The following is a 25,260-nucleotide window of genomic DNA, read 5'->3' on the forward strand; positions in this document are numbered from 1 at the left end:
CACCAACACACATCTCCACAATGGCTTTCTGATAGGTTGTAATATGAGAGGAATGAGACGTAAATTAGAAAGAGGAACGGAGAGGGAGAGAGGTGATGTGGGAGAGGGAATTAGGTTACAGTGGGTGGTTTGGTTATAGTTGGGGGGGTAGGGGGTCGGGGGGGGGGGGGGGGGGGTGAAAAGCCAGACAAACAGACCATACACTGTACAACATGCATGCACGCACACAAACACTTGTGTTCATGGGTTACTACTACACACACACACTTTAACACCCAACAGAGTGAATCACACACACATGGACACACCATCTCACCTTCTGTCGACAGATCAGTGTGCGACTGCACCTGTGTAAACAGTGTTGCTTTAGGGGGCTGTAAAAACGTTCTTCCAGTCAGCCTGGTAACGGACAATGGGTTCCCCTCACAGCAGCTGACTAGACTGGCAGGGGAATGGACTGATCACATGTGGAGGGAGGAGAGAAAGTGAGAGAGCAGGAGAGAAGGAGGATTAGAGATTGAGGAAGAGGAGAACGACAGGTTTGGCTGGCTACTCAGCCACATAGCTCCAGCCAAACGCCATGCCCCCACTAACGTTTCTTCTCGGCGGTCATAGAGCAGCGGAAGACTTCAGTTTGAGTTGTCAGGCTAGCGAGTAGTTACAAAAGAGCGGGAGGAAAGAAAACATTTAGGAGAAATAAGGATGGGTGGAGGGTCACTTAGTAGTCTGTAGGTAAAGTACTTTGTATAGGAGGTTTGGGTGTCGCAATAGCTGGCATTCTATTGCAGGTGTTTTCTTTGGAGTCTTAGCATTGCCTTTGTGAAACCCCCACTAGAGGTGACAGTGGGGGTCAGGCGTGGATCCCAAACTAACTAAAGCCAGTCACAGGAAGTGAACTCATCAGAGAGCTTCTTAAAACAAACAACACCCTTTGAGAACCTGATGACCCAGTCAATGGCCCCAGTTCCCCCCTCACACTCCCCCTGAGTGGCTGCTACTGGGTTGAGTCTGCTACAGTAATTACCCAACAGACTGAAATACATTATCCTGGCTTTCATAGGCACTGATCTGAATAGAAGGTTTTCACTGGTAATCCTTTGTAGTTGTACCTATCAGTGGGTAAATACACAAAATGAGACTGTAAATTAGAGCTAGAGTCAAGTATTGATATAATGTTGTCCAAAATGTATATTGCAATATGTAACTGCATAGATACTTTCCCTGATCACTAATATAAATTAATATTAGCACATAGCCTGTGATGGCTCTCTCTGACCATGCTCAAATGACTGTCTGGGCATAGATGGTCATCACAGCTGGAGCTGAAAGGACCTGGCCTACCATCTGAGCTCGGCCTCCTCTCTTCTCCGTCCTCATCACAGATGGACAAAGAGGCACTCTTTTTATCAGGGATCATCATTTTGAATTGAAGCGGTGCACTAAACTGGAATATACTTCAGTGAAAACAGTAGTAACCCTAAATACCCAGATACCTCTGTTTAGTAGGCTAACAAAGACCAAGAGCATTCCATTTTATGTTTTGTCCTGCGGTCACCGACAACGACGAGACGGCCTATAGGGAGGAGGTCAGAGACCTGGCTGTGTGGTGCCAGGACAACAATCTCTCCCTCAACGTGATCAAGACAAAGGAGATGATTGTGGACTACAGGAAAAAGAGGACCGAGCACGCCCCTCATCGACGGGGCTGTAGTGGAGCAGGTTGAGAGCTTCAAGTTCCTTGGTGTCCACATCACCATCAAACTAACATGGTCCAAGCACACCAAGACAGTCATGAAGAGGGCACAACAAAACATATTCCCCCTCAGGAGACTGAAAAGATTTGGCATGGGTCCTCAGATCCTCAAAAGGTTTTACAGCTGCACCATCGAGAGCATCTTCACTGGCTGCATCACTGCCTGGTATGGCATCTGCTTGGCCTCCGACCGGAAGGCACTACAGAGGGTGTCAGAGGAAGGCCCTAAAAATTGTCAAAGACTCCAGCCACTCTAGTCATAGAATGTTCTCTCTGCTACCGCACGGCAAGCGGTACTGGAGCGCCAAGTCTAGGTCCAAGAGGCTTCTAAACAGCTTCTACCCCCAAGCCACAAGACTCATGAACATCTAGTCAAATGGCTACCCAGACTATTTGCATTGCTCCCCCCCCCCCCCACCCTTTTACACCGCTGCTACTCTCTGTTGTCATCATCTATGCATAGTCACTTTAATAACTCTACCTACATGTACATATTACCTCGACTAACCGGTTCCCCCGCACATCGACTCTGTACCGGTACTCCCCTGTATATAGTCTCGCTATTGTCATTTTACTGCTGCTCTTTAATTACTTGTTACTTTTATTTCTTATTCTTATCCATATTTTTTTTAACTGCATTGTTGGTTAGGGGCTCGTAAGTAAGCATTTCACTGTAAGGTGTGTATTCGGCACATGTGACTAATAAAATATGATTTGATTTAGTTGATAGTTAGCAACATTTTTTAAGGATTAAATATGTTTATTGATTATGAAAAACAGATTTCCCCAGATGAAGATGCCTCTGTTATTTTATGTTGTAGTGGTGGAAGTAAGACCTAGGGGATATAGTTGTAACCATAAAACACTGGTATGTGGATTCCTACTGTGCAACAACTCTCTCTCTCTCTACTGTTTATGAGTGCCGTTCCTTTTGTAAGGAATTGTTCCATAAGTCAGTTTGTGTGAGTACAGATGTAGAATCTTAATTTGAGCCAGTTTGGTACAGCAGGAAAATAATCCTACAACAACAGGAAATGAGTTATTATGTAGATTATAATGAATGTACATTTTGTAGGGGTTGATATGTTTTTCGCAAAGGGAAAATCAAGTCTGAAATTTCTAAGTGGAAATTACAAACTTCAGAAGCCTTTTAAACCTGAAATACATTTCAAGTTATAAATGTTGTGCATTGCAGGAAAGTTCTCCTGCAACAGGGTGATCAAATGATGATCCTACACCTGTGTGTGTGGGTGTGGGTGTGTAGCTGTACTCGTTATTAATGAATGTACCCTTGGGACAGTCAGGTGCTAACTAGGGGGCAGACATTTGTTTTCCCACAGAACCGTGTGGGCGTGTGGGCTCGCCTCACATCATCAAGGTCATAGTGTACTAAGCCTCATGATGGATGCCATCTGTTTCTGATACAGATGTAGGATCTTTATTTGATCACTCTTTTGTTGGTGTGAATTTTAAATGCAAACTTGTAGGTTATTCAAGGTTTAAAAAGGCTTGATTTGCCCTAATGAAAAATATCAACCCCTACAAAATATTTCCATTAATTATAATCCACATTTCCTGTTCATGCAGGATTATTTTCCTGGTGTAGCAAACTGGCTCAAATTAAGATCCTACGTCTGTAGTCTCCTCACCCACAGGAACATGCAAAGGATGGACACGTTCACCCTATTATAATGACCACCTTCCCCTGCCACCACACACATACAGCACAAAGATACTATATCCATGCCTCCCCTTTGCTGCCACACAAACACACACGCTAACGCATGCACGTACTGAATGCACACATACACACTAAGATGAGAACTATGGATCCACACACTCAATGTATTTTTCCGATACATTTAGTAACCCTTAGGATAGAGTTCTACACACATCCAGTAGTTCTCTTCCCCAGTGTCTCCAATTTCTCCATCTCTCTTTGTGTTCTTTGTCTGCTCTCTCTTTCTTTGTTCCTCCATCAATACACGCTGAAATCCAGTTACCTGCTAGGCTCTCTCGCTGTGTCAGGTATTCTCTTCTCCTCTTTTGTTACCTCGCCACATCACACTCTCTCTATCTCTCTACCTCTCTCTGGGGCTCTCTCTTCCCCCTGTATCCGTTTCTCCATCTGTCTGTTTTTTCTTTTCCCTCCCCCCTCCCCCTTCATCCCAGGCCCATTTATTTCTCACTTAGGTCTCTCTTTTTCTCCTTCACTCGTTTCAGCCCCCTGCTCTCGTGGGTCTTCCCCTCCAAGCCTCTCCCTCTTTCCTAGCTATCCCTGTTTCATTCTCTCTCTCCCTCTTACTCACTCTCTCTGTTAGATGTCCTAAGAGGAGATGGAGGATTACTATTTGTCTAGACACTGAATACCTTTATAACTTCACTCCTTTTTGTTGGGTGTAGGCAGAGACTCTCCATGTTGCCACTGATGATCTCATCAAGCTGCGACACTTTGTAGTGTAGCTATTCCATCGCTCTTTTTACTGTCACTCATACGTGCTATGGCGACTGGCGACTGTGCTTGTTCACAAAGGTCATTCTGAGGATATTTAATGAACCATTAGATATCATTTTCTGTCACTCTATGCTGCTGATGTCATCTGAAATGAGAAAGACAACAGACAAGCTCATTGTTTATGGCCCATTAACCAGGGCTCGTCTCACAGCCTCTCTCTCTCTGCTACAGGGGACAGTAGCAAGCACACACTCTCCCATAATAAGACCCCCCCCCCCCCCTTCCCCCCTTCCTCCTTTCCTAGAACAGAGGGACTGCCATTAAGCCTCCGCTCTTCACACACGACACAGGGTTAACTTGAAGGAGATCCTGGACCTGCCGCAGACCGATTGTGTAGCAAGCAAAGGCAAAAGGGCTTTGTTCTTCCAGTTTATGTCCACATGCTGACTACCACTAACTCTGTTATGGCAGTCCAAGGGGACTTTCCTGTGTCGCAATACACACAGGACAGCCCTTCCTGCCTGACACACCTTGGTTTTGTTTGATGAACTCAAATGGTTTTGACTGCACAATGGTTTTTGATTGTTTACATATGTAATTTGAGGGTCATAATCTCATTGGGGACCACTGGCACATGCCCCCGTAAATGTCGACCTAAATCAATAGGGTCACGTTTACATTTGTTTTCAAATCTAACTTAAGTTTCTGTATGCAGGTCATTGTAGTGTGGTATTCTGGGAATCCTTTGTGCGCTAATGACTTTCTGTCTCATCATTAGTTAGTGATGTCGTTCTGAGGTTAGTTGACCACTTATTCACCCCTCAGATTAGACTGCGCTGATCTCGCTTCAGTGAGCTGACGTCACACAGTTTAAAGATTCCCACCGTCAGGTTGTATGCTCTCTCTATACCCTGGGTTGAAAGTGTGTGGGCAAAAAGAGCACATGAAACATAAACAGAGGAGAGGACACAGCCAAAGCGATTTCGGTCAACCGGGACAAGGATCAGCCAAGCTTGTTAGTGTCTGGCTGTAATAACTTATGACTACACTGTGTGGATAATGAGTTACTTAAGGGAGAGCAATAGTGGGCCTACACATCAAAACAAAGCATTATCATTTATTTTAGCATTGAATCAGTGTTATGAGCTACATGATGTGCAATACATGATGAATGTATTTATAGTCTTAATGCATTTTTAAACATTGTTTTATTGAACCTTTATTTGTTATAAGTTAATAAACATTTATGTTTACAGCCTCCAGTCATATAGTTACTAGAAGGCCTATGGTTCAAATTCCTAGTAGATCAGAACTTCCCACTGGGCAAAGACATCATTTCAATGTCTTGTTTTGATTTACAGTTGGTTGAGTTGTCAAATTCCCTTACGTTGATGACTTTTTCCAAGTCCAATCAGTTTCCCACGTTCATTAAACGTCATCACATTCAATCTTGGTGTTAAAATGACATGGAAGCAATGTTGATTCAACCATTTTTTTTGCCCAGTGAGTTGTCACTGTTCTTTACTTAACCTACGTTCACTACATATCCAGCTATATGACAGAAAAAATGCCTAAAATGTCTGCTAAGTCAGTCAGACTGAACAAAATTGTTTGACATGCTATCCTCTGGCTCCACTGCCTTATCCATGAAACAGGAAGTCAGTATAATGAGCTTCCGATGTGATGTCAACACTGAAGCACTAGCATGGACATTTTGGCAGAAAACATTACTGAGACAAAAACTGCTTTTTACAAAAATGTCTGGACTGTGTATACAAACCCATTTCCAAACTATGTTTTTCAGGCACAATGTGAGTTTTGTTTCTCCCTTTCCTGTTTAGCTTTGTGTCTGAGTCTCAGAGGCTGTTTGGTTCCAGGAAGGGGAGTGAATGACATGTCTTCATAGAAGCTTTTAATAGAGGGACCAAAAGTGAGCACATTCACATTCTCAGGCATCTGCACATGTGTTCATTCCCCTGAAAACAACAGATGCCAATATCACAGTCTGAAGGGGAACAGAAACTTCCTGAGTCTTGTCGCTTTCAGATAGCACCCTTCATAGAAAGGGAAGAATATATATGGCTGTCTGTCCATCTCATCTGAAACTATGAGCTCATAGGTCATGGCAGCCCAGTAAAGTGCATGCTAGGCTTTGTAGAAGTGTCATGATAAATATGAAGTGTTATTGTTGCTGCAGGAAAACTGGTTGACGCTTAGAAACTGACTCATCAGAAATGGACATGTGGCTTAAAAACATTTTGACAATTGCTTTAAATAGTAATGTCCATTCTATTTATTATATGCTGAACAAAAATGTAAACACAATATGTAAAGTGTTGGTCCCATGTTTCATGAGCTGAAATGAAAGATCCCAGAAATGTTCCATATGCACAAAAAGCATATCTGTCTGTAATAAAGCCCTTTTGTGGGGAAAAACTAATTCTGATTGGCTAGGCCTGGCTCTCCAGTGGGTGGGCCTATGCCCTCCAAGGCCCACCCATGGCCGCGCCCCTGCCCAGTCCTGTGAAATCCATAAACTAGGGCCTAGTGAATTGTTGCAATTGACTGATTTCCTTCTATGAACTGTATCCCAGTAAAATCTTTGAAATTGTTTCATGTTGCGTTTTTATATTTTTGCTCAGTATATGTCTTTGCATACACACAGAAATCCATGTTAACTGCCTACCACTGTGTATCTGTATCTATTTGGCTAGATTATTGGTCATGCCAACCTCTTGGTTAACCATTAGCATCAATAAAGCCAGATCCCAGCAGCATACCCAAGCTTCATTGCTTACAGTAAACCAATTAGGTCACTTCCTTCCATCTAAAAAAACAGTAATACATGCCACCTTATATAGACACCAGTGCCAGTCTAATAAGAATTTACAAAACAAAGGATTAGTCATGCTACTGTCTGTCTGGCTGAATTTGGCCAAAGATGCTCTTCAACCACTAAGAGACAAAGGCTACGATAGACTCCCCCATCCAAAATAACAAGGAACCTTGCCCTCATCATCCATTTTTCTGATCACTCCCTATAGCAGGTTTATTGACCTGCTGGTTGTTTGTGTTGTTCACCACAGCAGCATGTTAACAGCTCTTTTTTTCCTCTGTGTCTTATCTGTCTGGGGTCAGAGTTCAGACTGGGATACTGTTAAATGGCATCATGGTGGTTAGGGTTGAGGCTTGTGACCTGAGAGGATACTGGTTCATAATCCCCAGGGGAGATCTGTATACTGCTTTTATGGCATTGTGCAGGATACTCATTCTCTGTAGACCCACCTGACGTACGTGTTTAAAGTATCTCATTTTAGATTGAAACATGGATGTAAAAATACAGGTATTATGATGTAATCTTGGTTCAACATCCTGTTTGTGGTGATAGCCTTTTTTTTCAGTGTACGAAGTTCAAAGGAGATATTTCTCCCAGTGCGGGTTTTCCCGTAATACAATCAAACATTCCATAGTACATGTTTGATTGAATCCCTAGCCCTTCATCTGCTCATCACTGAGAAGTTGATCCTTTAAAGCTTGTACAGCCAGATAGGGTGTTATCTCAGGGTCTTGTGGTGAGGGGGTGAGGTCTTACGGTGGTAGGGTCATGGACCCTAGAGGCCTCCTTAGCCTGATTAACTCAACACATTGTGATGTGGTCTCCTCTCAGACTGGCCAGGAACACGGGAGAGGCAGTTTAATAAACAAGTCAACTACAGATTTTTACCATTCGCTCTCCTCTGGCATCCAGATAGTCTGAGGGTCAGCCAAGGACAGATATCTGATACAGGGGAATCCTATGAGAGAGGAGGAGAGGAGAGGGACTATACACTGTACATTGAGTGTACAAAACATTAAGAACACCTGCTCTTTCCATGACACAGACTGACCAGGTGAAAGCTATGACCCCTTATTGATGTCAAATCCACTTGAATCCATGTAGATGAAGGGGAGGAAAGCGGTTAAAGAAGGGTTTTTAAGCCTTGAAACAAAATTGAGACATGGATTATGTATGTGTGCCATTCAGAGGGTGAATGGGCAAGACAAAATATTTAAGAGCCTGGCGCACCAGTTTGAGCGTGTCAAGAACTGCAACGATACTAGGTTTTTCATGCTTAACAGTTTCCTGTGTTTATCAAGAATGGTCCACCACCAAAGGACATCCAACCAACTTGACACAACCGTGGGAAGCATTGGAGTCAACATGGGCCAGCATCCCTGTGGAACGCTTTCGACACCTTGAGTTCAGGTCCCGACTTGAGGCAGTTGTGAGGGCAAAAGGGGGTTCAACTCAATATTAGGAAAGTGTTCCTAATGTATTGTACACTCAGTGTATATCCTTTTTCAGAAATGTTGGTAAATTAGCTTTTATTGTTTTAAAGAAATGATGGAAGAGATTGGAGTGATTTTTTTCAGTCTATGTTCATGGTATGGTGTTGTTCAATGATAGACATGTATTTCATTGATTGTTTCATTTCAGAGAGACAAATAATGCTACTTTTTTTGCAAAATGCTACATATCCACCTCACGCTCAGAGAAATAAGTGGCACTGCTAGGTTAAAAGAACTGTACAAAGTATGCATTTGTGGCATCTATATAAAAAAATAAATTATGCATTTTGTCCCCCAATACAGTTACAGTGGCAAGAAAAAGTATGTGAACCCTTTGGAATTATCTGGATTTCTACATAAATTGGTCATAAAATTAGATCTGATCTTCATCTAAATCACAACAGACAAACACAGTCTGCTTAAACTAATAACACACAAATTATTGTATTTTTCTTGTCTATATTGAATACATCATTTAAACATTCATAGTGTAGGTTGGAAAAAGTATGTGAACCCCTAGGCTAATGGCTTTCCAAAAGGTAATTGGAGTCAGGAGTCAGCTAACCTGGAGTCTAATCAATGAGATGAGATTGAAGATGTTGGTTAAAGCTGCCATGCCCTTTGAAAAACATTTACAAAATTTGAGTTTGCTATTCACAAAAGAATTGTCTGATGTGAACCATGCCTCGAACAAAAGAGATCTCAGAAGACCCAAGATTAAGAATTTTTGACTTGCATAAAGCTGGGAAGGGTTACAAAAGTATCTCTAAAAGCGTTGATGTTCATCAGCCAACGGTAAGATAAATTGTCTATAAATGGAGAAAGTTCAGCACTGTTACTACTCTCCCTAGGAGTGGCCGTCCTGCAAAGATGACTGCAAGAGCACAGAGCAGAATGCTCAACGAGGTTAAGACGAATCCTAGAGTGTCAGCTAAAGACTTACAGAAATCTCTGAAACATGCTAACATCTTTGTTGACGAGTCTACGATACGTAAAACACTAAACAAGAACGGTGTTCATGGGAGGACACCACGGAAGAAGCCACTGCTTTTCAAAAAAAACATTGCTGCACATCTGAAGTTCGCAAAAGAGCATCTGGATGTTCCACAGCGCTTCTGGCAAAATATTCTGTGGACAGATGAAACTACAGTTGAGTTGTTTGGGAGGAACACACAACACTGTGTGTGGAGAAAAAAAGGCACAGCACACCAACATCAAAACCTCATCCCAACTGTAAAGTATGGTGGAGGGAGCATCATGGTTTGGAGCTGCTTTGCTGCCTCGGGGCCTGGGCAGCTTGCTATCATCGACGAAAAAAATGAATTCCCAAGTTTATCAAGACATTTTGCAGGAGAATGTTAGGCTGTCTGACCGCCAATTGAAGCTCAACAGAAGTTGGGTGATACAACAGGACAACAACCCTAAAGACAGAAGTAAATCAACAACAGAATGACTTCAACAGAAGAAAATACGCCTTCTGGAGTCGTCCAGTCAGAGTCCTGACCTCAACCTGATTGAGATGCTGTGGCATGACCTCAAGAGAGCAGTTCACACCAGATGTCCCAAGAATATTGCTGAACTGAAACAGTTTTGTAAATAGGAATGGCCCAAAATTCCTCCTGACCGCTGTGCAGGTCTGATCCGCAACCACAGAAAACGTTTGATTGAGGTTATTGCTGCCAAAGGAGGGTCAACCAGTTATTAAATCCAAGGGTCCACATACTTTTCCCACCCTGCACTGTGAATGTTTACACATGGTGTGTACAATAAAGACATGAAAACATATTATTGTTTGTGTGTTATTAGTTTAAGCAGACTGTGTTTGTCTATTGTTGTGACTTAGATGAAGATTAGATCAAATTTGATGACCATTTATGCAGTCCAGGTAATTCCAAAGGGTTCACATTCTTTTTCTTGTCTGTAGAACATTCACCATTGACATTTTATTCATTTAGCAGGTACTCTTAAGTGCATTCATTTATTTAAATGTTTTTATTTAACCTTTATTTAACTAGGCAAGTCACTTAGCTATTTTAAGATGGCTAGGTGAGACAACCACGTATCACAGTCAAATATATTCCATTCCAGCTAAACACGTTTTCATACACATCTAAAATCTATGAATGAAAAATCTGAGAACAGTAATATTTTACACACACATGACGGTACCCAGAAGCAATCATTTCTGATGAAAACAGTTGCGGATATAGCGTTTTGGAAATAAACTCTTAATTTCTTCATAGTACATACTTTCCCAGTCTTACTTCCTAGCCTTTTCCTTGTGATATGTCTATTGTCATGCCAATAAAGACATTTGAATTGAGTAGAGGGAGAGAGAGACAAAATAGAGAGAGAGTAAGAAGGCCTTGTCCTCTGCTCATCCACCAAACAGTGTAAATTCCTCAGTGGAGTAAGGTTCGATATCTGGAAGGCTTGTGCAGAGGTTAAGTCTGTTGCCTAATCCGCCCCTTAATAGTATCTACTAATCCCTGGTCTATAACAGCAGCTTCTCTCTTCCTCCCCACTGCCCCACCCTCTTTTCATTAGAAAGTCATTACACCCATTTGGTAACAATTTACCAGCAGCGCCGCTCTTCATAAACTGCAATGTGGCATTCTTTCCCTCAGTTAAATGCTCTTAGAAATCTCACTCACTCTTTTCTCTCTCTCTCTCTCTCTCTCGCTCTCTCGCTCTCTCTCTCTCTTCCTATCGCTCGCTATCTATCTTTCTCGTCTTTCACACCATCCCCTATCCGCCTTGAGTCAGATGATTCTAATCCAGTCTGTTAATCCACTATAGAGGAGCGTGATAAGGAGGGTAGGATAGAGAGAGACAAGAAGAGAGGAATCGAGAGAGAAAGAGCGAGTGTGTGAGAGCGATGGATAGGGGGAGGGGGAAATTCAGACAAATTCAGTCCGTGTGCCAGATATCTAGCGTAAGAGTCAGTTCTATAGAAAAAGGTCTTAATAAGGTGGTCTTGACTGATGGAGCTGACTGCGCATTAATAATAGCGAGGGATACAGTTTGGTAACAGTCTATTAACCTACCTCTGCTCTGCGGGGGACAGAGTGGATTAGAGCATGCTGCTGCAGTGCTCATCCTACCGCCATTAAAGCCAGCCCGTCTCAGACATACTGTACAGTAGGAGTTGCTAGGCGATGGACCCTACATGGAGGCAGTTAAACTCTATGGATTAATTCTTCCCGAGAAGCTTAGAAAGATTTACCAAGCGTTGGCTTGGTGCCCAGTACCAAATTGTGCACCTGTTTTCTTCCTCTTCAAACCGGAGTGAATGTAAATGTGGGTTAGTGTGTTTAGACGTGAGGGTCTGTAAGTGGACCCAGTGTCCTGGACCTAAGCTGTCTCCCTGCCCATCTCACCTCATTCCACCGTCGTTACAGTGTCACAACTGTAGCTAGTCATCACACCAGCATGTTGCATCTGTCAGTGTGTCCTATATGTCCTTACCCTTGAGTCTCTTTCCGCCATTTTCACCTCAGATCGAAATCTTGGCGGGTCGCCTTTTTAATTAGCTAATGTAAATGGATGGGTTTGAACTCCCCTCCCTTCTTCTTTCACTCCATCCATCCCTCCATACCGCTCTGCTTTCTTTCCTGTGGGTGTGTTTTACATACCCCTGAGATGGTGCCATGGAGGTCATGTCCTGAATGAGCTCCTCACTATGAGCTCCCAGGCCTTTTGTTTAGGTTCTCAAAGGAACCCCTGACACATCCCTCTTTTAGTTATTTCTCTTCCTCTTTCCGATAACATTATAGTTGTGTGGCAGGTTCCGGTGAGTTGAACCCCTCTGCTGCCCATCACGATAAACCTACCGGGTTAGCATTCCTTCTGTGTATGTCAAGGGTCTGAAGTCTGCACTCTTAGAGAAACGGGTTCCAAAAGGTTTCTTCAGTTATAACCCTTTTGGGTTCCATGTAGAACCCTCTATATGGAAAGGGTTTCACATAGAACCCAAAAGGGTTCTACCTCAAACCAAAAGGATTCTACCTCAAACCAAAAAGGTTTTCAAAGGGTTCTCCTATGGGGACAGGCAAATAACCCTTTTAGGTTTTAGATAGAAAAAAATGTGCTTAGAGTGTAGTACTACTGTTACTACTACCCTACTACTACAAACTCTGGCAAAGTGCTTTGTGGATCATGTCATGTCAATATTTTAGAAAATACAGTTCAACCAGAATCATTGAAGACAATAGACCGGTTGGGTATTTGAAAACAGCTTTTGATCTGTTTGTTTTGGTAGTATTAGCAGTTATGGTGATGCACAAGGATTATATGACATGGAATACCATTTTGAGCAATTTCCAAAACAAATGTGATGGCAGAGTTATCCCCTTGAACATAAATAATTGCCTAAAGTGCTTACTGAGAACCTACTGGAAGCACCTGGAAGTCATATACTCTCGCTACAGTGGATACACAACCTCATCGTAACACCACGTGTTGTTGAGTTGATAATTAGCTGAGAGCATTTAGGAAAACAGAGAGCGACGAAGCCACTGAAGATCGACTACTTTGTCTGTGTTCACAACATCAGGAGATTAGTTTGTGGCTAAAAGGCCGCCGGCTGTGAGAAGCTGTTTGGTACCTGACCATTCTGCTTACTTAGCAGCGCGGCCAGAGTCACAACCAGCAGCATAAACTGGTGCTCTGGTCTGGACACAGACAGACAGGCTGGAACTAAAATGTGTGCTATAATATAAGCCACCATGCTAGGAACAGCTGGATGTTACAGAGGCAAAGTAACACCAGGACATTCACATTTTAGTCACACCTACACAATTGCAAATGCACGCACATGCACCTACACTAATTAGCGCAGTGCACACACACACGCGCATTCTTAGGACACATGCAGGCGCAATTGCTTACGTACACACGCACACTGAATACACTCTCACACTGAATGCACTTGAGTTATGCTGAGGCAGCATGGAGAGCCCTGTAGTGTAACAATGAGATTAAAGACGGTCCTCAGGCTGTCAATCTCTCTGAGTGGGAGGGCGAGGGAGACTATTCCTGAAAACACCACATTTACAATTCCTCATGCACCAGCTGTCCTCATCCAGTGAAACTTACTCTATGAAACAAAGTGCATGCTGCATATACAGTACGAGGAGACCTGACAGTAAATGATCTCATAGATTGCATCGGTTGGCGCTGATTTGTGTCTTTGTTTACAGAACAAAGAGAAGGAGCGGATGAAGGAGAGGGAGAAGGAGGCGCGGGAGCGGGAGGCGCGCTACAGCAACGGACACCTCTTCACTTCCCTCACCGTGTCTGCCACCACCCTCTGTTCCGCCTGCAACAAGAGCATCACCGCTAAAGAGGCCCTCAGCTGCCCCAGTGAGTACCACACACACACACACACACACACACACTATTGTAGGCAGTACATACATTCACAAGGCCCAGACAAAAGCCTAATGTTATTAGCGACAACATTATCAGGGTATTGATGCATCACCAGATCAGTGGACCAACAGACATCTTGCCCCAGGGTTGTCCTATTGGACTGTTAGGAGGATGACCTTTGTGTGCGTGCGTGCGTGCGTGCGTGCGTGTGTGCGTGAGGTTAGTGACTGTCTAGTGTGACTGTCTCTCTTTCTTCTTGGGAAGAGAAAGGGTGAACAAAAGAACAGCAGGAGGAAGCAGGAGAGAGAGATTGGGGCTAGAAAAAGAAGATTCAAACAATATGGGTAGAGAGAGAGAGAGAGATGGGGTAGGATGTGTGGGTCAATAAAGATAAAGGTAGAAGAGACATATGAGCCAAAGAGATGGATCAAAAGAAGGAAATAACTGAGAAAAAGAGGGAAGGAAACAGAGAGAGTATTTTTCTTTGCTTCCCTTCTTTCTCCATTTCCTTCCCTCCCTCCCTTTGAGAATCAATCAGCTGTTGACTTCTAGGAGAACCCTCTCCCTTCCCCTGCCCGGCCCAGACAATAGTGTTAGTGTGTGGGGAGCACAGATCAGACGGCCTGCCCCTCTCTCCACTGGCCTGGAGGAACAGCTGGGGGAGAAAGAGAGAAAGAAAGAGGGAGAGAGGGTGGAATGGGAGAAGGCAGACTCCAGGGCAAACGGGGCAAACAAATAGAGGAAGATCCAGAGAGAAGGGAGGACAGATAAAGAGGGGGAAAGACGGGTAGAAGGAGGAGGTGGAGGAGAACATATTGAGTGAAAAGACTCCTCAGGGGCCATCAGTTCTCAGGTCAAGAGAGACAGAGGGGGAGGGAGATATTAGTTAACGAACAAGTAAGACAGAGTAGGAGACAGAGCTGTATAGAGGATGCATGATGACACTAACAGACAGAGAGGAGTTTGCCTGAGATAGAACGAGGAAGTCCATACTGTCAATTGTATTTTTGTTTTGCTTACCCTATTTTGAAACGAGCATTATACCATGCAACACCACTACACTGCCCCCACAGCAACAGCAAAGACAATTCAATTGACAGTCATAGTCAATTGACATTTGTATTTATCATTAAATCAATCCAAACGTAAAGGTCAAGAGGGATGCTTTTTGTCTTCTTATCAAGCCCTATTACCTATTTTGATTGAATATTGATGTATGGATGAAGTTTATTGTCCTTCAAGTTGAAGAAATAGTGGCTCCGTCTTCGACCTCGTTACCTTGACCCCTACGGCTCTGAAGACCAGGTTCAAAGAGACAGACAGACAGACAGACAGACAGACAGACAGACAGACAGACAGACAGACAGAGAAGGGGAGCACAGAGGGAGGGAGGGGGTACAGAGGGGCATGGGGGTGGGAAGGCTGTTGGCATGGGGTGTGATTACACGTCTGCTGCCGAACGGGGGGGGGGGGGGGGGGGTGTTTGTGTGTGTGTGTGTGTGTGTGTGAGAGAGAGAGAGTGTTCCGGTACTTGAGAATGAGAGAGACGGTGGGCACAGAGATTGCAGTGGGAGGTAAGAGGTACAGCAGCTGTAGTTTAGATAGAACACTGATCATAGCCTATTGATTTGGGTTGGGGGCATAATTATATCCAGAGGGTCAGGTCTAGGTGTGTATTTGTGCGTATTGGGCGGAAGGGGGCATGAATTCATTATCATTGCAAATTACACTGGAGAGATGGAGAGAATGTAAAAAAGAAAGAGAGCGGATGCGTTAGTAGGAGGGAGGACTGAGGTGTGAGACGGCTGTGAGGCTATTTCAGGTTGGGAATACCATTGTTGGCTTCTCTGTTCATATATTCCAATTCTGAGCCAGTTAAGATATTTTCAGCGGAGAGTCTATTTGATTTAGATTAGATAAGAATTTAAATTGGTTTAGGCAGCATGCCTTGGGTCAGTCATAGTCAGTTTGTCTTGGAGGTTGATGTGAAACTGAACTAATACTTTTCACAGTTTTTACCTTTTATTCATTCCTGTGTTATCGTGTCACTGTCATCTCAGTTTGCTAATATGTTGTAATCAGATGCAACACAACCATTAGACCTGTACGACCCAATATAGAGATGGAGAATGACAAAGTAGCTATAGTGTAACTACATTACAGAATGCAGGTTCAGTAGATTATACAGTAGGTCTATGATGAAGCCCACTGTCTGTTGAGAGAGGGGCTTTTCTCTTTGTTTGGTGGATGCCCCCCCCCTCCCTCCCCCTCTTGCCCCAATACACAGCTGCTACCTCCCTCCCCGACTGTAATCTGGAAATGGTGCATCTGGCAGTTGGAGTGTGGGAGATTAACAAGCAATCTGCCACACTGACGTGTGTTAACACACACGCACACACACATATGCATGCACACATAGACATACACACATAGACCCTACACACATAGACATACACACATAGACATACACACATAGACATACACACATAGACAGGCAGGTCTGCACGAACGTACAGACACAGTCCCAATCCCTCTTCCTCTCTGCGTCCACAGACGTTAGTGGTCCCTAACAGTAATAATGATGGATGAGCTGAGGGTAACACAGTTATCCCCACTCCCGTTTAACACAGTGGTCTGATATGGAGCCATATTGCCTCAGTGACCCAGAGACGTTTAATACGGGGTCATAACATTGTCCAGCATCGGGATTGCTATCTGAGGTCCCCTGTGAATTGGGACAGGGGAGACATATGTTTAGGCTGGGTGTGTGTGTGTGTGTGTGTGTGTGTGTGTGTGTGTGTGTGTGTGTGTGTGTGTGTGTGTGTGTGTGGGGAGTAGGTAGCACCGCCTGTTTTGGGAGAATCCATTGATTTCATGTCTGAGTGGATGTTTCCGGTTTGGAGTCACCAGGGAGGATTTCTCGTCAATGCTTTTACAATGTTGTCTAGGTATTCAATCAATTCAGTACGCGTTCTCGTTGTACATCAATGTTTGGCTTGAATTTGAAGGAAGTACATGGGTAGCTTTTATTTATTATTATTTATTTCAAATTCATTTCAGGGACCCTTTATTGCATTACTGCAGAGAAAGACATTTTGTTTTTATTTTCATCAACATTTGAACTCACGTCAATTTCCTGCTTCACATCTTATTGTTCTCTGCATGAACAGATAACTGACAAATAGGGTCCCTGGGTGTCCAGCAGGGTGTAACTTATTGTGTGTAGCCTCTGCGTAGCGCTGTGTCAGTACGTGTGAGATTACCTCCTCAGACACAGATAAAGACGACCAGGCCATTGTTGGCTCATTTTGACGTAATCTAAGGGCCCTAGATTACACTCTCACACAGACTACAATAGGGGGATATACACTGTGCACAAAACATTAAGAACCTTCTAAATATTGAATTGCCCCGCCCTTCCCCTCCTCGCCCTTTTGCCCTCAGAACAGCCTCAATTCGTCAGGTCATGGACTCTACAAGGTGTTGAAAGCGTTCCACAGGAATGCTGGCCCATGTTGACGCCAATGTTTCCCACAGCTGTGATAAATTGGCTGGATGTCCTTTGGGTGGTGGACCGTTCTTGATGCACACGGGAAACTGTTGAGTGTGAAAAACCCAACAGCTTTGCAGTTCTTGACACAAACGGGTGTGCCTTAGTACCTACTGTTCCATACCCCGTTCAAAGGCACTTCAATCTTTTGTCTTGCCCATTCAGCCTCTGAATGACACATACACAATCTATGTCTCAATTGTCTCAGGGCTTTAAAATCCTTTATCTACACTGATTGAAGTGGATTTAACAAGTGACATCATTATGGGATCATCGCTTTCACCTGGACTCATCTGGTCAGTCTGTGTCATGGAAAGAGCAGGTGTTCATAATGTAATAATACAAATAATACAAATAAATATGATAATTAGCTAAAGACAAGTGAACTGTAAATAATATAGTGTCATATGGAAGGGGGGATTCTAAGCAGTATTTGAAACCCCAAAGCATTTCTAGGTTGGAGATCCACTCTATATGGACACATCTATAATAGTATGCCATGACTCTTGTCGAGTCTCCACTCTCCAGTCTCCAGTCTAGTTTCCGAGCATTGCAGCGGTGTTGAGCTTTAGGGGAAGGGTCTAACAGTACTTTCCAAATGTCTGTACGAGCCTTGGAGAAGGCAGCCATCGTTTCAGCACCAACAGTGTTGGTCCAACACTGGCATGTTGGTTTAGTGAGCAAGGGGTCTAGTCTGTTTGTTTTAGCATCGGGGACAATGTCTACTGGATGTGTCTGTCCTTCTGTAAGGAGTGGTGTGTGAGGGGCTTTGTGTGTTTTTGTGAGGGGCTTTGAGTATGTTTAAATCGTGTGTGTGTGTGTGTGTGTGTGTGTGTGTGTGTGTGTGTGTGTGTGTGTGTGTGTGTGTGTGTGTGTGTGTGTGTGTGTGTGTGTGTGTGTGTGTGTGTAAAGGTCTGCATGTGTTGTGAGAGTTTGAGCGATGAATGAGTGTGCCTCTCATTCTGAGGTTTAAGTAGAAAGCGTGTTAGCTGAGTCCATGCTCTGTGAAATGTTGGCTTTTATGGAGAACACACCCTGAAAGAGTGTATTTTTAGCCCTGTGTTCCCTCTCATGTGTGTGGAAACTATTGGTTGAAAATAGGAACGGCACCAAGGAAATGCACCCCACCAAAGCAAAGCATACTTCTGACAAGTGTTTTGGCTGTATTTAGCCTGCTTTGGTAGCAAATGTGGAATCTGGGTAGAGACATTGGAAAGACTAAAGTTAAGGAATATGTAGAGTTTTGTAAGGGAGATTATGTTTTGTGTGCGCATGTGCGGTGTGTGTGTGTGTGTGTGTGTGTGTGTGTGTGTGTGTGTGTGTGTGTGTGTGTGTGTGTGTGTGTGTCTAGCCTTGGGCTGCGCTTAGAACAAAGACAACCCTGTGTAGTGGGCAAGAACTCTCATAAACACTTTTAGGCCGTTTCATATTGACGCAACAACACTCCCAGTACTCAGAACACACACACACACACTTACACACCGATAACCTGCCTCAGACATCGCTTCAACCTCCCAGCGCCATTCCAGGAGAGCTTCCTGTCAAGAAAACATGTGCCAGGAAGTGGAGCCCCTCTAACAATGAGGAGAGAGTAAAGCTGAGGGAAGAGAGGAGAGGAGAAGGGGTGTTTTGAAACATAGGAGTGATTTAATAACAGTGATAACATTTTACTTGGTGTCGGAAAGCATAGGTTTCAAGGGTTATTTGTCACATGGAATTAGAGTCAGTGCCAGTATCAAATGTACAATGTGTCATTGATAACCCTATCTTGAACAGAAAGAGTTGGCACCTTTCATAACCTTTCACCAGTCATGTGTATCACTCTGTAAGCATCTTGACCGTAATGACAAGTGCCGCAAAAATAGTCTCGTGATTTCATGAAGTTAGTTACCATTCTTATCAACAGTGCATATGCAGATATTGTGGAGTGTCAGGGAAATTGATCTTTGTGTTTCTGTGTTGCAGCCTGCAACGTCACCATCCACAACCGCTGTCGAGACACACTGGCCAACTGTGCCAAGATGAAACAAAAGGTAAGAGAGGGAAGAGAGGGGAAAGGAAAGGTTTTTTATGTATGAAAAGCAAAAGTTGGGCCTTTATTCTTTGAGAAGTTGACTGTTGGATGAGACATTGGTCTAAACGTGTTTTCTCTGTGTGTTTTGCAGCAACAGAAGCTAGCCCTGGTGAGGAACAGCTCCGCGCTGCAGAACGTAGCTCTGAGGACCAAAAGTGAGTCGATTTTTTCCTCAACAACTTCGATCTTATTTCCTCTCCTTCTTTCGCAATTAATGCCTCCTGTCTGCATGTGAATATAGGGGTGCTGCCACCTGTTGGCTGGTCTATGCCACTGCAGTATCATCATATGGATTTAAATCCTTTTGGACAGGAAAAGTTCAATTGAAGCCCTTGTCTCTGTCTCTCTCTCTTTCTCCAGCCCCTATGATGAAGGAGCGGCCCAGCTCAGCCATCTATCCGTCCGACAGTCTCCGTCAGTCCCTGCTGGGCGCCCGCCGTGTCCGCTCTGGCCTCTCCCTCTCCAAGAGTGTCTCCACACAAAACCTCGCAGGGTGAGCAGGCTGCTGTGTGGAGTCATCAGTTGGTTTACCTATGCGAGTAGGGCGCTGATATGAAGTTGTTTGTAACTGTTGTGTTCAAAAATGTGTTTCCAGGAATCTGAATGACGACTCACCGTTGGGGCTGCGGAGGATCCTGTCTCAGTCCACAGACTCCCTGAACTTCAGAAACAGAGCCATGTCCATGGAGTCCCTCAACGACGAGGGGGAGGTGTACTATGCTGCCATGTTGGAGGAGCTGGAGAGGGAGGGGAAGGACTTTGAGGCTGACTCTTGGAGCCGGGCCGTAGACCCCTCCTACCTGCAGACGCACCGCAAAGACATCATCAAGAGGCAGGATGTCATCTATGGTGAGAACACCTCTCTTACCCACTCTTTCTCTTTCTTTCTCTCTCTCTCTTCTTCTCTCTCTATCTCGCTCTCTCGCGCTCTCTCTCTCTCTCTCTCTCTCTCGCTATATTCCTTTCTATTCCTATCTCTTTCTTTCTTTCTCTCTCTCGATCCCTTTCTTCTCTCTATCTCGCTGTCTCTGTGTGTGTGTGTTATGTAAAGGTACTGTATGTCCCTAACTCTGTCTGTTCTCCCCTCCGTGCCCCCCTCAGAGCTGATCCAGACAGAGTTCCACCACGTGAGGACCCTGCGGATCATGGAGGGGGTGTTCCGGCAGGGCATGCTGGACGAGGTGCTGCTGGAGCCGGGCGTGGCGCACGCCGTCTTCCCCTGTCTGGAGCAGCTGATGGCGCTACACACACGTTTCCTTTCCCAGCTTATGACACGACGCACACACAGCCTGGCCCCCGGGAGCACTACTAACTTTACTATCAACCAGCTGGGAGATATACTCACTGAACAGGTAGGAAACGCACTGGGCACAAACACTCAGACGTTAGGACAAACACCCACACACACACATCCACAATCACACACACATCCACAATCACACACACACACACACACACACACACACACTCACACACACATCCACAATCACACACACATCCACAATCACACACACACAACTTTGCCATCCATTAACATTAGAATGCATTCATACTAAACACCCAACGAACATATGCATAATCTAAACATATTATACACACATGCACAGACACACTGACTGAGTTGATCATCTAAACATATTATACACACATGCACAGACACACTGACTGAGTTGATAATCTAAACATATTATACACACATGCACAGACACACTGACTGAGTTGATAATCTAAACATATTATACACACATGCACAGACACACTGACTGAGTTGATAATCTAAACATATTATACACACATGCACAGACACACTGACTGAGTTGATAATCTAAACATATTATACACACATGCACAGACACACTGACTGAGTTGATAATCTAAACATATTATACACACATGCACAGACACACTGACTGAGTTGATAATCTAAACATATTATACACACATGCACAGACACACTGACTGAGTTGATAATCTAAACATATTATACACACATGCACAGACACACTGACTGAGTTGATAATCTAAACATATTATACACACATGCACAGACACACTGACTGAGTTGATACCTATTGTGTGTGTTCAGTTCTCAGGTCAGTGTGCAGATGAGATGAGGAAAGCCTATGCTGAGTTTTGCAGCCGCCACCCCAAAGCTGTGAAACTGTACAAGGAACTGCTGGCCAGAGACAAGAGGTTTCAGCACTTCATACGGGTGAGAGTGAGAGAGAGAGGGGGGGGTGGGGGTGGGGTGGGGGGGGGGGGGGGGTCACAGGGAGGGAGAAGAGTTAGAGGTACAGAGAAGGGGGAAGGCCCAAGAGCATGCTTAAAATGTGTGTGTGTGTGTGTGTGTGTGTGTGTGTGTGTGTGGGAGCTCAGCAGTCCGTGTCAGGAGGTGCCAGCTGAGGGTGTCTCACATGCCTTAGCTAGGAGGAGTGCTGAACAGATAACACTGAATAGAAGAAACAACTATCACATTGTAGATGTTCTATTCAATAAAGAGTCACAAACAAGTTATTTCTGCTTTATTACCTAACTAACGGTAGTCACAAGGTTGTGTTCTGGCCTCAAAACCTTCATAAATATCCTAACTTTGTGGTCCAATCATGCTCCTATGGAATGGCCATGAATTAACATATCTTTACTGCCATTAACAGTACCAGTCAAAAGTTTGGACACACCTACTCATTCAAGGGTTTTTCTTATTTAAAATAAATACTATTTTCTACATTGTAGAATAATAGTGAATACATCAAAACTATGAAATAACACATGGAATCATGTAGTAACCAAAAAAGTGTTAAACAAATCAAAATATATTTGAGATTCTTCAAAGTAGCCACTCTTTCCCTTTGACAGCTTTGCACACTCTTGGCAGTCTCTAAAATGGGATTTCTCCTGGGCTTCAGCCCCTATAGATGGATCTATACCTTTCTTTTACTTTACACATTCAAATTAGTAGTGTTATTACATTTAATGCCGAAGTGGTAATTATAGTATATTATAAAACAAGGGTATGGCGCACAAATACTTGTTTAATGTCCAATTGAAGTTTATTATATTAATAAGGCACCTTGGGGGTTTGTGGTATATGGCCAATATACCACGGCTAAGGGCTGTATCCTGGCACTTCGTTTCGCGTTGTGCATAACAACAACCCTTGCCATGCTAAATTGGCCATTATAAACTGGGTGGTTCGAGCCCTGAATGCTGATTGGCTGACAGCCGGTATACCACGGGTATGACAAAAAATATATATTTTTACTGTAATTACTGTTGGTAACCAATTTATAATAGCAATAAGGCACCACGGGGGTTTGTGATATATGGCCAATATACCACAGCTAAGGGCTGTGTCCAGGCACTCCGCGTTGTGTTGTACATATGAACAGTCCTTAGTCGTGGTATATTGGTCATATACCACACCTCCTCGGGCCTTATTGCTTAATATATAATAAGTGGTATTAAATCTCATCCATCCCATAATCAGAGGGTAAGCCGGGGGCCCCTGCTGCGTCGCCATGGCATCCAGGAGTGCATCCTGCTGGTGACTCAACGCATCACCAAATACCCTGTCCTCATCCAGCGCATCCTGGACAACACCAAGGGTAAGACCTGACCCCAGAACAGCTATAGAAGCTTAGTGAGTATACTTACACAGCATAAAAGCTGAACACAGAACAGCCACTACAGCTCAGGGAGAAGACAAAAAAAAAAATACAAGAACTGAATAATCACTACATACACAGCAGTAGAATAACCATACACAACTGAAAGGCTTTTGAATACAACTGACCTCAAGACACTCCTTTGAATACAACTGACCCCCCCCCCCCCCCAACAGGCAGTGAAGAGGAGGCCCAGTCCCTAGCCCAGTCCCTGTCTCTGATCCGGGACTTGTTGAGCTCTGTGGACCAGCAGGTGGCAGAGCTGGAGCGGACCCAGAGGCTCCAGGAGATCAGGGCCAGATTGGATCCCCGGGCCCAGGCGGAGGTCAGGGGAGGAGGGGTGTTCAGGGGAGGGGAGCTGCTCCGCAGGACGCTCCTCCACGAGGGCACGCTTCTGTGGAAGACGCAAGGATCCAGACTCAAAGGTAGGGAGGAGGGAGGGAGTGTGTGTGTATCTGAGAGAGAAAGAGGTAGAGGAAGAGAGATAAAGGGGGTATGATTGTTTGTGTATCTTTACAGAATACGTGTAGAGAAACGAGGGTGCACACTCTATGTATCTTTATCAATGTTCCACTCTGTGTGTCTATGTAGACGTGCAGGTCCTGCTGATGACAGACATCCTGGTGTTCATGCAGGAGAAAGACCAGAAGTATTTCTTCCCCTGCATAGTAAGTCTGCCTCTCTCCTTTCCACTCATCTGACTCATCCTCCTCTCCTCTCTACTCATCTCTTCTGCTTTCTGACTTTTGTTCAGCAGGTCCTCCATTGCTTCTGTCTTTGCCTTTGCACACATCTAACTTTATTTAGTCTAAGTGTTATCTCTCTATCTCTTTCTGTCTCTCTATCTCTCTCTCTCTCTCTTAGGACAAGCCTGCAGTGTTGTCTCTGAAGAACCTGATCGTGAGGGACATAGCCAATCAGGAGCGAGGGATGTTCCTGATCAGTGACTCCACCCCCCCAGAGATGTACGAGCTGCACGGCGCCTCACGAGACGACAGGAACAACTGGATGAGACTCATACAGCAGACAGTCAGCAGGTCAGCTACTGTAATACTCACAAACCTACTCAACTCATTCAGACCACTGCCGATTTCAATTTAGAGAATTCTCTATTATCCTTAATGGAGTCCTAAGGGCCCTTCCTTATGCCCCGGCATTATCCTTATCCCGACTATACCTCACCTTCTCCTCACTCTCACTCTCTCTCTCTCTCTCCCTCCAGCTGTCCGTCCAGAGAGGACTTCCCCCTGATAGAGACAGAGGACAAGGCCTTACTGCGGCGACTCAGAGGTACAGCCTCCTCTCCTCACACCCCTCCACCCTTCTCTTTCTACATCATTCCTGTGCTACACTTGTCTATTTATCTTCCCTTAATAGACAACATCCGCACGGTTCTGAATATTCTGTTGTTTTAGACCTGAAGATGCATCTTACTGACTCGAATGTGTTTCTAGCTGACATCCAGCAGAAGGACAGAGAGGTGCTGGAGCTCCTCCAGGAGAGAGTGACTCTGTTCTCTGACCTGGCTGAGGTCACCGGTGGGGGTCAGGAGGTCACGCCCCCCACCAACTCTAGGAACATCTTCCGGGCCGACACCCCCTACGCACCCCAGGCGGAATACCTACTCACCGACGCCATCTCAGAGGGTAAGGGAATGTAGAATTTACCTTCATTCTAATTCCTGATCTATGGTCAGTTTGACTTTTCACAACCTAATAGTGAGGTGAGAAGCTGGTGTAGGGTTGGGTCATCTTAGGTCAGTGCCATAGAGGGTAAGGTGAGGGTTAATGCCGTCTTACAGAGAGGCAGGTATTAAATTAGGCCTAACCCAGAGCTTAACACTGCAGACAGAGAGGCAGAACTAAATAATGAGCACCCTATAAGAGTATGAGTATCAGCTAGTCAGAACCTCTCAGAAGTCAATCTGAGATCACCAACGAAACCTCTGTTATTAACCCCTGGGTGTAGTGTTGTTCAGTGACTAGGACGATGTTACATTGTGGTATTAATGTTGCTATGCCTTTTTTTCTTTTAGTTTTTAATTCCCTCTCCTTCCCTCCT

General features: G+C 44.4%; 1 protein-coding gene across 4 annotated transcripts in view; it reads left to right on the plus strand.

Annotated features, from left to right (window-relative positions):
* Positions 1-25,260, plus strand: part of LOC106580371 (rho guanine nucleotide exchange factor 2) — a 56,401-nt gene that overhangs the window by 27,154 nt on the left and 3,987 nt on the right. For all 4 annotated transcript variants that reach the window (XM_014161356.2, XM_014161366.3, XM_045702569.2 and 1 more), the window contains 13 exons: positions 13,739-13,901; positions 19,426-19,493; positions 19,626-19,689; positions 19,895-20,027; positions 20,130-20,383; positions 20,636-20,886; positions 21,621-21,746; positions 23,022-23,139; positions 23,376-23,624; positions 23,791-23,867; positions 24,064-24,236; positions 24,422-24,489; positions 24,654-24,845. In XM_014161356.2, the coding sequence (XP_014016831.2) occupies positions 13,739-13,901; positions 19,426-19,493; positions 19,626-19,689; positions 19,895-20,027; positions 20,130-20,383; positions 20,636-20,886; positions 21,621-21,746; positions 23,022-23,139; positions 23,376-23,624; positions 23,791-23,867; positions 24,064-24,236; positions 24,422-24,489; positions 24,654-24,845 (1,936 nt within the window). The remainder of the gene's footprint in view (positions 1-13,738; positions 13,902-19,425; positions 19,494-19,625; positions 19,690-19,894; positions 20,028-20,129; positions 20,384-20,635; positions 20,887-21,620; positions 21,747-23,021; positions 23,140-23,375; positions 23,625-23,790; positions 23,868-24,063; positions 24,237-24,421; positions 24,490-24,653; positions 24,846-25,260) is intronic.

Source organism: Salmo salar, chromosome 02 (assembly GCF_965601325.2).
Source record: "Salmo salar chromosome 02, fSalSal1, whole genome shotgun sequence".
Taxonomy (NCBI): domain Eukaryota; kingdom Metazoa; phylum Chordata; class Actinopteri; order Salmoniformes; family Salmonidae; genus Salmo; species Salmo salar.